Source organism: Lepisosteus oculatus, chromosome 1, assembly GCF_040954835.1.
Source record: "Lepisosteus oculatus isolate fLepOcu1 chromosome 1, fLepOcu1.hap2, whole genome shotgun sequence".
NCBI lineage: Eukaryota > Metazoa > Chordata > Actinopteri > Semionotiformes > Lepisosteidae > Lepisosteus > Lepisosteus oculatus.
In genome coordinates, this window is record NC_090696.1 from 14932500 (window position 1) to 14945237 (window position 12738).

At 56.4% G+C, this 12738-nt stretch overlaps 2 protein-coding genes across 3 annotated transcripts; one reads left to right on the forward strand and one right to left on the reverse strand.

Annotated features, from left to right (window-relative positions):
- The first annotated feature begins 3 nt into the window (after positions 1-3).
- On the forward strand, positions 4-6745 carry LOC138244164 (zinc finger and BTB domain-containing protein 39). Of its 2 annotated transcripts, none has more exons than XM_069199125.1 (4): positions 4-144; positions 233-861; positions 2984-4577; positions 4671-6745. In XM_069199125.1, the coding sequence occupies exons 3-4, from the start codon at positions 3024-3026 to the stop codon at positions 5571-5573; spliced, it is 2457 nt and encodes an 818-aa protein (XP_069055226.1). In that variant the 5' UTR covers positions 4-144; positions 233-861; positions 2984-3023; the 3' UTR covers positions 5574-6745. The 2 variants fall into 2 exon arrangements, with proteins under 2 accessions (XP_069055226.1, XP_069055227.1); XM_069199126.1 differs by having other exon boundaries at positions 233-410.
- A 1605-nt stretch (positions 6746-8350) lies between these two features.
- gpr182 (G protein-coupled receptor 182) lies at positions 8351-11491 on the reverse strand. Its single transcript, XM_006629310.3, has 2 exons — positions 11331-11491; positions 8351-10115 (listed from the first exon to the last, which is right to left on the reverse strand). The coding sequence occupies exon 2, from the start codon at positions 10101-10103 to the stop codon at positions 9024-9026; it is 1080 nt and encodes a 359-aa protein (XP_006629373.1). The 5' UTR covers positions 10104-10115; positions 11331-11491; the 3' UTR covers positions 8351-9023.
- Between the last annotated feature and the right edge of the window lie 1247 nt (positions 11492-12738).

The following is a 12738-nucleotide window of genomic DNA, read 5'->3' on the forward strand; positions in this document are numbered from 1 at the left end:
AAATGGTCAGACCGAGGTGACACAACACCAGACTCAAAAGGGAGCACGCTCTAGCATAGCAGTATCTACCAGCCAGGTGTGGCAGGGCGCGCCCCCTGCACGGTGTGGTGAGATTGTCAGCTAATGCAGCCTACTGGACCACAGGTTAGTGAGAAAATGAAAAAAAAAGTTTTACATACTCAATATTTTCCTATCTGTCAATTTCGACTAGTTCTCCATCTTATTTCTCAAGAAACGGGACAGTTCTTTAGTGTCAGAGTCCGTCCTCCGGCCGCCGGGTGGCGCTGCTACTTTCCAGCCGACTCCGCTGCTCCGTGTGTGTAATGAGGGGTAGTCCGGTTTTTGTGTTGATGTTGAGAAGTGGAGTCCGAAGAAACCAAAACCGAATCGTTAAACAATCGGATTTATGGGTAAGAGGGTGATTTCCTACAGCACACATTTTGGTGTAGTGTCGTGATCTTTCCTCAGCCTCCTGGCGAAGGTCCTGACAAAGAGAGAGGTGTCAGTTTTATTTTAATTCAAGTTCTCGTATCCAGGGGACGCTGGTGTGATGCATTTTTACAGTATTTGTTACATTAGGTCGTTTTTAATAGCCCAGTGTCGGTTTCGTTGCTGCGTTCAAAAGCATCGATTTCGATTCCTCCTCAGTTTGTTCCTGTTGGCAGTGTGATGTTTATACAACCCTGCACGATCGTCGTCGCTGTTTATTTCTTATTTCAGAAGTGCGTTTTTTTGCGGCGAGCAGCAGATCTGTACTCGATAATGTTGCTAAAACGCTGCTCGGATGAGAAACGTTCAAGAAAGTTCAAGATAGAAGAAGAATGTCTAATCCGACATTTTAGCATTCATTGCTAATCGCTGGTAATTGATAATCTTGTTTATTATTATTATTATTATTATTATTATTATTATTATTATTATTATTATTATACCTTTGTGTTTTCCACACGAGGTTTTCTCGCTTGTACTAAAAATTCCCGGTGTTTACCTGGAAGTTAATTGACTCTGTACAGTGTCACCGATAGGTAATACAGTACAATAATTGTACTGTACGTGATGAACTGTTAGTGTTAGTGCCTAGGGCATCTGCTGGTTTTTAGAGCTTTGCTGTGATAAATCTGTTTGCTCGCTGACAGCAGTTTTCTCTGTCTGCCTGTCTGCGCTCGTCTGTCTGCGTATCTGTCCACCCGTCTGTCTGCGTGTGTCTCTGCCTGTCTGGCTTCATGTGTCTCTGCCTGCCTGTCTGTGACCCTGCCTGCCTGTCTGTGACCCTGCCTGCCTGTCTGTGTCTCTGCCTGCCTGCCTGTCTGTGACTATGCCTACCTGTGACTCTGCCTACCTGTCTGTGACTCTGCCTGTCTGCCTGTGACTCTGCCTGTCTGTCTTCATGTGTCTCTGTATGTCTGTGTGTCTGCCTGCCTGTCTGTTTGTGTCTGTTCACCTGCCTACCTGTCTGTGTCACTGCCTACCTGTCTGTGTCACTGCCTACCTGCCTGTGTCTCTGCCTGTCTGTGTCACTGCCTGCCTGTGACTCTGCCTGTCTGTCTGTGACTCTGCCTGCCTGTGTCTCTATCTGTCTGCCTGTGACTCTGCCTGCCTGTGTCTCTGCCTGCCTGTGACTGTGTCTCTATCTGCCTGCCTGTGACTCTGCCTGCCTGTGACTGTGTCTCTATCTGTCTGCCTGTGACTCTGCCTGTCTGCCTGTGACTCTGCCTGCCTGTGACTGTGTCTCTATCTGTCTGCCTGTGACTCTGCCTGCCTGTGTCTCTGCCTGCCTGTGACTGTGTCTCTATCTGCCTGCCTGTGACTCTGCCTGCCTGTGACTGTGTCTCTATCTGCCTGCCTGTGTCTCTGCCTGCCTGTGACTGTGTCTCTATCTGCCTGCCTGTGACTCTGCCTGCCTGTGACTGTGTCTCTATCTGCCTGCCTGTGACTCTATCTGCCTGCCTGTGTCTCTGCCTGCCTGTGACTGTGTCTCTATCTGTCTGCCTGTGACTCTGCCTGCCTGTGTCTCTGCCTGCCTGTGACTGTGTCTCTATCTGCCTGCCTGTGTCTCTGCCTGCCTGTGACTGTGTCTCTATCTGCCTGCCTGTGACTCTGCCTGCCTGTGACTGTGTCTCTATCTGCCTGCCTGTGTCTCTGCCTGCCTGTGACTGTGTCTCTATCTGCCTGCCTGTGACTCTGCCTGCCTGTGACTGTGTCTCTATCTGCCTGCCTGTGACTCTGCCTGCCTGTGACTGTGTCTCTATCTGTCTGCCTGTGACTCTGCCTGCCTGTGTCTCTGCCTGCCTGTGACTGTGTCTCTATCTGCCTGCCTGTGACTCTGCCTGCCTGTGACTGTGTCTCTATCTGCCTGCCTGTGACTCTATCTGCCTGCCTGTGACTCTGCCTGTCTGTGACTCTGCCTGCCTGTGTCTCTGCCTGCCTGTGACTGTGTCTCTATCTGCCTGTGACTGTGTCTCTATCTGCCTGCCTGTGACTCTGCCTGCCTGTGACTGTGTCTCTATCTGCCTGTGACTGTGTCTCTATCTGCCTGCCTGTGACTCTGCCTCCCTGTGACTGTGTCTCTATTCAATTCAATTCAAGGTGCTTTATTAGCATGACCGATGGGTACAATCAGTGTTGCCAAAGCAAATAAAATAATAAAATTAACATAGAACAAAACAAAAAATAGAAGTAAAATAAAATCTACAGACATGTTACAGACATTTACAACAAAGACATATTATATAATATCGACATATACTGTAGGCGGCTGGAGCATTATTGGGAGACGGACTCACTGTTCCTCAGGCTGTGACAGGAGATCACATACTGGGCTGCCAGATCAACTGAGTTCCCTCCTCCCTCTCCCAGTAGGATTGGGAGTCTCTATCTGCCTGTGACTGTGTCTCTATCTGCCTGTCTGTGACTCTGCCTGCCTGTGACTCTGCCTGTCTGTCCGTGTCTCTGCCTGCCTGTGACCGTGTCTCTTCTCCCCCAGTCGAGCAGGGGGCGCGGTGGGGCTGTGTGGCTCAGCGCCGATGGGCATGAGGATCCGGCTGCACGGGGCCGGCCACGCCTCGGGCCTGCTGGCGGAGCTGAACCGCTGCCGCGAGTCCCGCTCGCTGTGCGACGTGCTGCTGCTCGTGGGGGGGCGCTCCTTCGCCGCCCACCGCGCCGTCCTGGCCTGCGCCGCTAGCTACTTCCACGGCCTGTTTGCGGGAGCCGGGGCGGGCGGAGGCCAGGGCGCCCGCGGCAGCAGCTACGCGGTGGACTTCGTCTCGGCGGCCAACTTCGAGAAGGTGCTCACCTTCATCTACACGGCCGAGCTGCACACCGACCTCATCGACGTCGGCGTGCTCTACGAGGTGGCCGAGAGGCTGGGAGTGCGGGAGCTGGTGCGGGCCTGCCACGCCACCTTCCCGGACCTGCAGGGGCTCGGCTCGGGCGAGGGCGCAAAGTCGCCGGGGGCCTCTACCTCCGCAGCCACCGCTGCCACCGCTCTGTGTTCGTCGTCGTCTTCCTCCTCCTCCTCCTCCTCTTCGGGGTGCTCCTCCGCGGCTGCTGTCCCCCCCCCTCCTCTCGCTCCCTCCCGGCTGCCGGACGGGGCGTCCAGGCAGGGTCGTGGCCAGCCGCCATGCCTCTCCTCCCTCTCCCCCTCGCCCACCCAGTCCGCCCCCGCGCCGCGCCCCCTCCCCCAGCCTCCCAAGGCCGAGGATGAGGAGGGCTTCCTGGAGTACGCTCGGGCTGCGGCTGCTGAGATGCCCCTTCAGCCGGGCGCCCCTGACTGTCGGCCCACCCAGACGGGACACGAGCCCCCCGCCGACGGGCTGCCCACCCCGGGGCTCAAGACCGAGGAGGGCGAGGCAGCGAGCGAGGGGGCCCCCCAGCCCCTGGGCTTCTTCGTCCCCGACACCTACCCCGACTCCTCGGCCCAGCTCGGGGAGACCTGCATGCCGTCCTCCTCTTCGGGGGACCCCCTGGAGGGGCTGCGGCTGGGCGAGCCGGAGGGGGAGGAGGCGCTGGGGGTGGGGGACCTCTTCTTTGAGGAGGAGCGTCTGCGGGGGGGCGCGGGGGTCGGGGTGGCGGAAGAGATCATCGAGCTGAGCGACGAGGAGGAGCACTGCGTCGAGGAAGACGACGAGGAGGAGGAAGAGGAGGAGGAGGAAGACCTGGTGTGCCTGGAGAACGGCGGGGGCGGGGGGGGCGCCGGCGGGGGTCAGTCCGCCTGCCGCGCCTGCAAAGCCTGCGGCGCCCTGCTGCCCCCCGACGCCGCCACCATCCGCGCCCACGCCGAGACGCACCTGTCCGACTCGGGCACCTGCCGGGTGTGCGGCGCCGCGTTCGCCGAGCGCTCCAGCCGCGTGACGCACGCCCTCTCGCACGTGGGCATCCTGCTCTTCTCCTGCGACATGTGCCGCCTGCAGTTCGGCAGCCGGGCTCAGCTGGCGCAGCACCGGCGCCAGAGCTCCGCCGCCGGCGCCCCGCCCCTCCCTGCGCCCGGCCAGCACGCCGCGCTCGCCGCCGCCACCCAGGGGCCGGGAGGGGAACTGCGCTGCGCCATCTGTGCCAAGGCCATCGCCAGGGACTTCCAGGTGAGCGTTTCGCGTTGTGCTGTGGCACGGCTCAGCGTGGCGTGACAGTGTGCTTCACAGGCCTCTCTCTGTCCCTGCCTCCCCTCTCCCCAGGCTGTGAGGGATCACCTCCTGGAGCACATCTGCATCCAGTCCCTGCGGTGCGCTGTGTGCGATCGTGCCCACCCCTCTCTCTGCACCCTGCTGTGGCACGCCCTCACCCACCTCTCCCTGCCCGTCTACTGCTGCCCGAGCTGCTCCTGCGGCTTCCTGGAGCGCCCCCTACTGGAGAAGCACCTGGCCCTGCACAGCGGCGAGAGGGAGGGCGAGGAGGAGGAGGAGGCGGCAGAGGACGCGGGCGTGCTGCACTGCTTCCTGTGCCCCCTGGCCTTCCGGTCGGCCTCCGCCTTCCAGTACCACCTGAGCCTGCACAGCGGAGAGCTGCTGGGCGCTCCTGCGCGGGGCGCTAAGCGCAAGGCCGACAGCCTGCTGGAGACTTCCTCTTCCTGCTCGTCTTCCTCTCCGCTGGAGGGCGGCGGCTTCCCCAGCTGTCCCGGCGCCGGCGCCGGCTCGGGGGCAGGGCCGGGGGCGGGCCCGCTCGGCCCAGACGGCCTCCTCCTGGGGCCCGTCGCCGGCTTCCCCTCCGGCCTGCACGTCCTCCCCGGTGCCCCCCCGGCCAAGGCCAAGTGGTACCGCTGCCGGTTCTGCGGGAAGCGGTTCGCGCACTCGGGCGAGTTCACCTACCACCTGCGGATCCACACGGGCGAGAAGCCCTACCAGTGCAAGGTGTGCCTGCGCTTCTTCCGCGGGCGCTCCACCATGATCTGCCACCTCAAGACGCACGCGGGCGCGCTCATGTACCGCTGCACGGTCTGCGGCCTCTACTTCTCCACCCTCAAGCTGGTCACCTCGCACATGGAGCTGCACAAGGACTGCCTGCCCCCCGACTTCAACATCGAGCAGACCTTCATGTACAACGACCACTCCAAGGAGCCGCTGCCCTGCCCCGAGAGCTGACCGAGCTCCGCCGAGCTCCGCGATCCGGCATCCGCGCGGCGGGGTGGAGCCAGGGAGGGAGAGGGGAGGGTCCCGGGTTTTGTGATCGCCGTCTTGACTTCCCGGGCAGTTTGAAAAGGCTGTTTTCGTCCAATCGCCTGTTTTAGACCTGAGCCGAGTGGCTCGTGCCAGATCGGTGCCGGCTGGCTCTGGCTGTGCCGAAGGAGAGCAGGATGGTTTGGAACAGGAGCTCCCTGCAGGCCAGGCGTGAGGGTGCTGTCTTCTGTGGGTGCGTCTTTGTCATCCGGCTGGGTCTTTCTGCGTGAGCTGGCCCTCTTGTTCCTTAAGTGCAGCTGTGGGGCATGCACGGTCGGGGCACGTCAACGGTGCGAGCCGGATTAAGATCCGTTCCCAGCACCGGTGCGGTCGGCACTGCCCTCTGTAACGGAGCTGAGCAGAAACCATCCTGACAGCAAAACATGGAGAGAATTCAGCTGCAGGTTTTCTCACGATTCGTCGTGTAATTCCAGCCTCTTAGCACTAGGGGGCAGCAGCGGTTCGTTTTTTTCCCCCTCACTCCCTTTCGGTTTCCTTCCTTCTCCCTCTCTGCCCCTCCAGCACGGAAAGCCTGAGACGGATCAGACAGCCGCCCGGAGGGAATGCTGAGTTCCCCGCCCGCTGTATTTTATGAAGGATTTTCACTGTTTTCCCCATGTGTTTGTAGACCCATTTTTTATCGTCGAATTGCATACCTCTCGTTCGTGGTATTAATTGATCTCTGCGTACTAACAAACACAAAGACCTTCGGAAACAAGCGACAAGGGTCGTCTTTTCAAACCCTAAATGTAGCAAAGCGGTTTTCGACTCCAGCACCGACTTGTTTTGCGGATGATTATTATAAGGGGAAGATGACGCAGGCCGAACTGTGAACAACCTGACTGTTCCTCAGATCCTCCGTAACCGCCTTAGCAAACTCCACAGGCTGCTCTAAACTCGGAAAACAAGACTGTTTTTTTTTCATTTTTATCTTTAAATTAAAAAAAGAGATTTGTATGTTTTTTATACTTTTTTTTCTGGTCCATTGAGCATCAGGGCATATTGTGGATATTTTTTATTTATCTTTTGTCTGTGTTTTTGTCTGTTTCTGTTTCAGAGTTGAACAAATTAAACTAATTTTGATGATTATACAATTATTAAGCCAGCCTTTGGAGCTCTGCACATTGGGAGTGAGGTTTGGAGTTGTGCACTTGTGTGTGATAGGGGTGAGGTTTGGAGTTGTGCATGTGTGTTGGGAGTGAGGTTTGGAGTTGTGCACGTGTGTTGAGAGAGGTGTGTGCTTGTGATAGGTGTGAGGTTTGGAGTTGTGTGCGTGTGTGTGATAGCTATGAGGTTTGGAGTTGTGCATGTGTGTTAGGAGAGTTTTGGATGTGTGTGCGTGTGATAGGTGTGAGGTTTGGAGTTGTGTGCGTCTGTGTTTTGTGATTGAGGTTTGGAGTTGTGCGTGTGATAGGTATGAGGTTTGGAGATGTGTACATGTGTTTGTTGGTAGTGAGCTTTGGAGTTGTGGGTGGTGATTGGGAGTGAGGTTTTGTTTCAGAATCTGCAATGTGCAGTAATTCTACGTGCATGAACACCCAGGGTGTCTCTTTATTCAAATGTTGGTATAGAAATTGTCCTCATTTTAATCTGCTGAAGGAAAAGGATGAAGTTGATTTAATTATTTCCTCCCAAACAGCAACAGTTTTACAGCACGTTCATCATATCTGCTGTTTTTTTTCCCATGATCCCTGTATTCAGGGTAGTAGACACAGAAAACAATGAACAGCGACACAGCTTTCAAAGCCCTGCACGCTGGGAGGCCAAGCAGGGAAGTTGGATGCGCTACTGTTTCAGGCAATGGCTTTTCCTGCTGGTGCCGAGTCCTGACCCCTGACCTCTGACCCCTGCGCTACAGGCTCTGGCTTGGCTTTGTGTAGCTTCCTCCCATTGTATCTCTCCCAGTTCTGCTCAGTCAGCAGCAGTGGAGCCCAGTGGAAAATGTTTGGAGACTGTGGAATGTGAGTGTAGCAGCTCATCAGTCATCTCCCATGTTACTGACTCCACTAGGCACTGCGTGCAGACTGTGTCTGTCCTGTGGGCAGCAGATGCACAGCTCCAGTCCCAGGGGCCCACAGAGTCAGTGTGTTGGGTAAAAATCAGCGTTAAATAGCAGAAATAGAAAATTAATTGTGCCCAAACTCCCCCCACCCCATGAGTTTGGCCATGTGAATGATCATCACACAAGCTAAAGGACATGGTTACAAATCAATGGAAAACTGAGGAGGCACTTCTTTATACAAAGAGGTGTGGGAGTCTGGGACAGCTTACCCAGTCATGTTGTAAAAGGCAGTACCTGAAGCACCCTTGTTGTGCAGGAATGGGCTCCCTGGGGCTCCTGTACCAGATCCCTCCTCCTTGGGCGTACTCTTTCCATGACACGCTTGTCAGGCCAGAGCAGTACAGATGTTCCACAGGTCTCGGGTTCCTATTCTGAATCTGTGGTCCAGCTTTTGCAGATACAAGTCTGGTCCCTGGACTCCATATCTTGAAGCTGGATGGCTGATATGTGATAAATGTCATAGTGACAGCTGATCTAAGCCCTTTGAGAACATGGAGGTGAAAGCGGACTAGTGCCTGAACCTGTTGTATCATTCAGCTCTGGGTTTGTGTGGAGATCCTGTCCTGGTTAGTGGAAACTACAGTGAATGAGTAAACTTTAAAAAGTCGCCATAGACAAAGCAGTGTAATTTAACAAAGAGTTATTGTCTCACTGTAAATTATTTATTTGTGTAGCACATACCCTTGACCAGGGTGTTTTACAATATATACAGCATATATGAAGATTGTAATAGTTTTAATACAAGGATATAGACTACAACAGGAATAAATTATTAAAAATGACTAAGGCCAGCGCACACAGGGAGAACACTACCAGCTAGCCAAGGTGAGCCGATAAGAATTCGGACAGGGGATACAGAGAGTGACGAAGGCAGCCTGCTGGGGTGTGTTCTGTGTCTGCAGGGACTGGGAGCAGCTCGGGAGCCGGGCTGTCCGCGTGCTTCCTGACGGGCCGTTCAGAGGCTGAGTTCCGGAATGACGAGCTCCCGGCCGAGCTCCCGAGAGATCAGGGAATTCATCGAGCCGTTTTATTCCCGGGAGCTTGCGCTGTTCAGGGCAGCCGCCGGCCTGGTTGTCTGAAAAGGTTCTGGTATGGATTTGTTTTGGGCCGGGCTGCACAAAAGAAACAACAAAGGAGAAAGCTCCAGCACAGGCCGGCCCGGTGAGGGGGCGCCTGCGGGATCGCAGGGAGGGGAGCGAAGGAGCTAACCGGAAGAGGAGCTGGGAGCTGCGGCGCAGGGCGGCGGACGGTTCCGATGCCAACTAGCCTGCCACCTGCCCCGGGCGCCCCCACGGACAGCTCCCCGTGCCTTCCTAAGAGATGACGACCGAGTGGCTGGTGGTGGAGTCACTGGCCTCCCGGTCCTTCCTCCTGGCCCCCGCAGGCTTGCCGTTGGCGTCGTGGGGCTCGGCTTGGGCGGCCTCGCGGGGGATGTAGCGCACCACGGTGTTGATCAGGTCGGTGCGGAAGCTCTTGCTCAGGAAGTTGTACAGGATGGGGTTGGCGACGCAGTGGAAGAGGGAGATGCACTCCACGATGCAGTAGGAGAAGTACAGCAGCTCCACCAGGTTGCAGCTGAAGCTGGTGGGCGACAGGTCGTCCAGCATGAGCAGGAACATGACCAGGTGGTAGGGCAGCCAGCAGAGCACGAACACCAGCGAGTAGACGTGCACTATCCAGCAGTCCCGCCGCCCCTCCACGCCGGGCACGGCCTTCACGGCGCGGGCGATGAGGATGTTGAAGGTGACGATGATGGCGCCGGGAATGAGGAACTCGAAGACCAGGCAGATGAGGGTGACGGCCGTGTACCACTCGGCGAAGCTGTGCGAGGGCAGCATGTAGCAGCCGGGCTCGTCCCACTCCAGCAGGTCCACGTGCACGTTCTCGATCAGCGTCAGGAACAGGGCCAGCGCCCACAGCGAGCCGCAGATCAGCGCCCGGCGCCGCCTCTCCGGCGGGCCCCAGCTCTGCGCGGGCCGGGCCAGGGACAGGTAGCGCTCCACCGTCATGTAGGCCAGGAAGAAGGTGCTGCCATACATGTTGACCACAAAGACCAGGTGCGTCACCTTGCAGAGGGTGCGGCCCCAGAGCCACACCCTGTTCAGGATGACCTCCAGCATGTAGAAAGGCAACACCAGCATCACGCACAGGTCCGCCACGCCCACGTTCAGCACGCAGAAGGTCACCCCGCTCCGCGAGTGGCGGCGCCGCCAGTTCACCCACACCACCAGGGCGTTCTCCGCCAGCCCCACCATGAAGAGCAGCAGGTAGAGTAGGAAGAGCACCATGCGCCGTGCGTCCTCGTTCAGCTCCAGCGTGCACTCGTAGAAGAACCAGGGCAGCGAGCCGTTGTGCTCGTGCAGGTGGTCGGAGGAGTTGGGGAAGCTATCCATGCTGGCGGAGACCTGCGGACAGAGAGAGGGGGGGGAGAGTTTTCTTCCTTGGCACTGATAACAGGGCAGTTGGGCTCTGAAAACTCTACAGTGCTCCGGGGAAGACCTAACTTAATACGTCGTGTTCATGGGGAATCGATCTGCAGAAGACAGCGGACAGTCAACGGTGAAACACGCCAGTGGACACAAGCAGAAACTGCAGGAAAGAGCACTTAACACTGAGAGCAGGAGGGACTTCTTTACACAAAGGGGTGTGGGAGTCTGGAACAAGCTGCCCAGCTGTGTCGCTGCCTCCCTTTAAGGAGCGGCTGCATGAGATCCTTGCTTCATAAAGGCATAAAAGTTACAGATAAGAGGAGGCCTTCCGCCCCTCTGGTTCGTATTGTTGCTAGTAGCTGACCGATCTGAGAATCACGTTTCTGCTGCCTGTGTGTATCACCCTGCACTTGTCTGCCTTGCGCGTCATCTGACAGGCGGTTTTCCCCATCCTGAATCTGGTGCAAGTCCTTCGGGAAGAGCAGAGGTCTTACTACAGATTCCGTGCTTTATGGATTCTTCTATACATTCGATTTCAGAATTCACCCTTTACCTGTACTGTTTTCCATCCCTTGACCAGTGGTGTCAATTAACACCTACATTACCATGCAAGTCTGCAGCGTGCAATGTCAGAATTGATCAGATGTGCGAAACTTTATCGGATCCCTAAATTAGCCTTCCGAAGCTCCGTCTCTACCATATAATCTTTCCGGTTTAACCCACTAGTGCTGCTTCCTGTTCAAAAACGCTTAAACACAAGCAAGACCTTTCCTGTTGACAGATCGGCCCCTCGAATCCTACTGCCAGACAGATGAGCCTCGAAAAGTTTGAACGTTAACTTTCAGGTGATCAAGAACCAAACAGGCCAGCAGTGCTGTCACAGTTTCTATGCTTGTCACCTGCGCAGGCGTCTGCACACAAACCTCAGCGGCCACACTGAATAGCACAGACATGCAGTTGATTTTAATTCTCACACACACACGTGCACACGTGTTATTATCTCTGAATACTGACATTCCTCAGCATTTACGAGTGTTTTGTAAAATATGGCCAGCGAGCATTATACTCTGTAATGCTGGACGCAGAAACGCCCTCGAGACCATGGGAGGTGAAGTTTACCTTCAGCAATGCAAGATTCACAAACAGGGTTCTCACGGTCTTTGCAGTTTCTAAGAGCAGAGCGGCTCGTACCTGGAGCTGAGGGGCGGGCACTCAGTTCATTGGCGTTGAAGGCGCTGTCGAAGGCTGGACTGCGGACTCCCGATGACCGAAGACGACTCTCCACTGGCTGCGAGCTCTCGGACACTCTGGACTCCCCCAGACGGGAGCAGCATGATAAAACGACGCCCAGCCCCAAACCTCCCCTCCCATGACTACCAGCACAGGACATCCTCCCTCCGAGGGAGGGGGGTGCAAACAGGAAGGCCCTGTGGGGGCCAGATTCCCCCTCTTGACTCGCAGGCCCCAGCACCGGTCCGAGTTACTGCCCGTTCTGAGCATGGACAGCTGCACACTCGGTGGCCCCTGCCAGCTCTGTGTGGTGCGTGCCTCTGTGTTCAGGCTGCAGGTTCTGAACGGGCCCGGCTGACAGAGTGTGGCAGGAGGCTGCAGTACGACATGACTGAAGGCGATGCCCAATGCCCAAGACCAAGCTGGGTGAGATTCTCAGATCGGCTGTCTGAAAGCAACCGATCAGGTTAGACAGGCCTGCTGAGGGGTCTGATGTCTTTGGAAAGTGCTGTGCCTCTCCAGGGCTGTGAATGTTCAGCCCCGGTCTGTCACTGAACGGCCTCACACACCAAACCCTTTCGTGTTGCCATGGACCTGCAGCTAGAAGGGTTGGTTCCGGGGTCTGTCTGGAGAATCCGAGCCCTGCTGGGTTGAGCTGCCCCTACGCCCCAGGGGGTGGGGTCTCCTAATTCTGAGCACTGGCCACACCACACCTGTGTGATATTGATCAATCAGGCCCGTGATCTGCTCCCTTATCAGAACTGTGGAGACGGAAGAGGGCTTGCATTTGGGTGCTGCGTGATCTCCAATTGGATTAACCAGGGTTCTGCTGCCTGCTGGGTGAGGTCTGCACAGTTCTTGGCACTTCCAGTGAGCAGCAGACAGCCCACCCTCTTTAATCCAGGGGTCCCCAATCCTACACAGTGGGACCCCCCCCCCACACCAGACAGGTTTTGTTCCACCAGAGCTCCCGATTAAACAATTGGAGCCTTAACAGGCCTTTTTACTATTGTGTTTCATAAACACCTCAAAACCGCCAGCCGTTGAGCAGACATAAACCATGCAGAGGTTCCAGCCCAGGAGCCTGCTGGTTCAGGTCAGGAGTTGTGGGGGTCCCCAGGACTGAGACAGTGAACCCCCAGTTTTAATCTACCTGCTATTGACTTGTGGGCTCTCCGTTCCCACTTTTCCCCAGTGTGGGTGCTTTCTGCTGGAATTCAGTCCGGAGCAGAGCTCTGCAGCAGCAGGGGGGGGGCGTGCTGGCGGGGGGGGTGAGGGGTGAGGGATGGGCAGCAGTAAATCTGCAGCGTTGAGAATTCCTCGAGAGCTAATCACATAAACAGCACACACAATGCCAGGAAACCTCTGG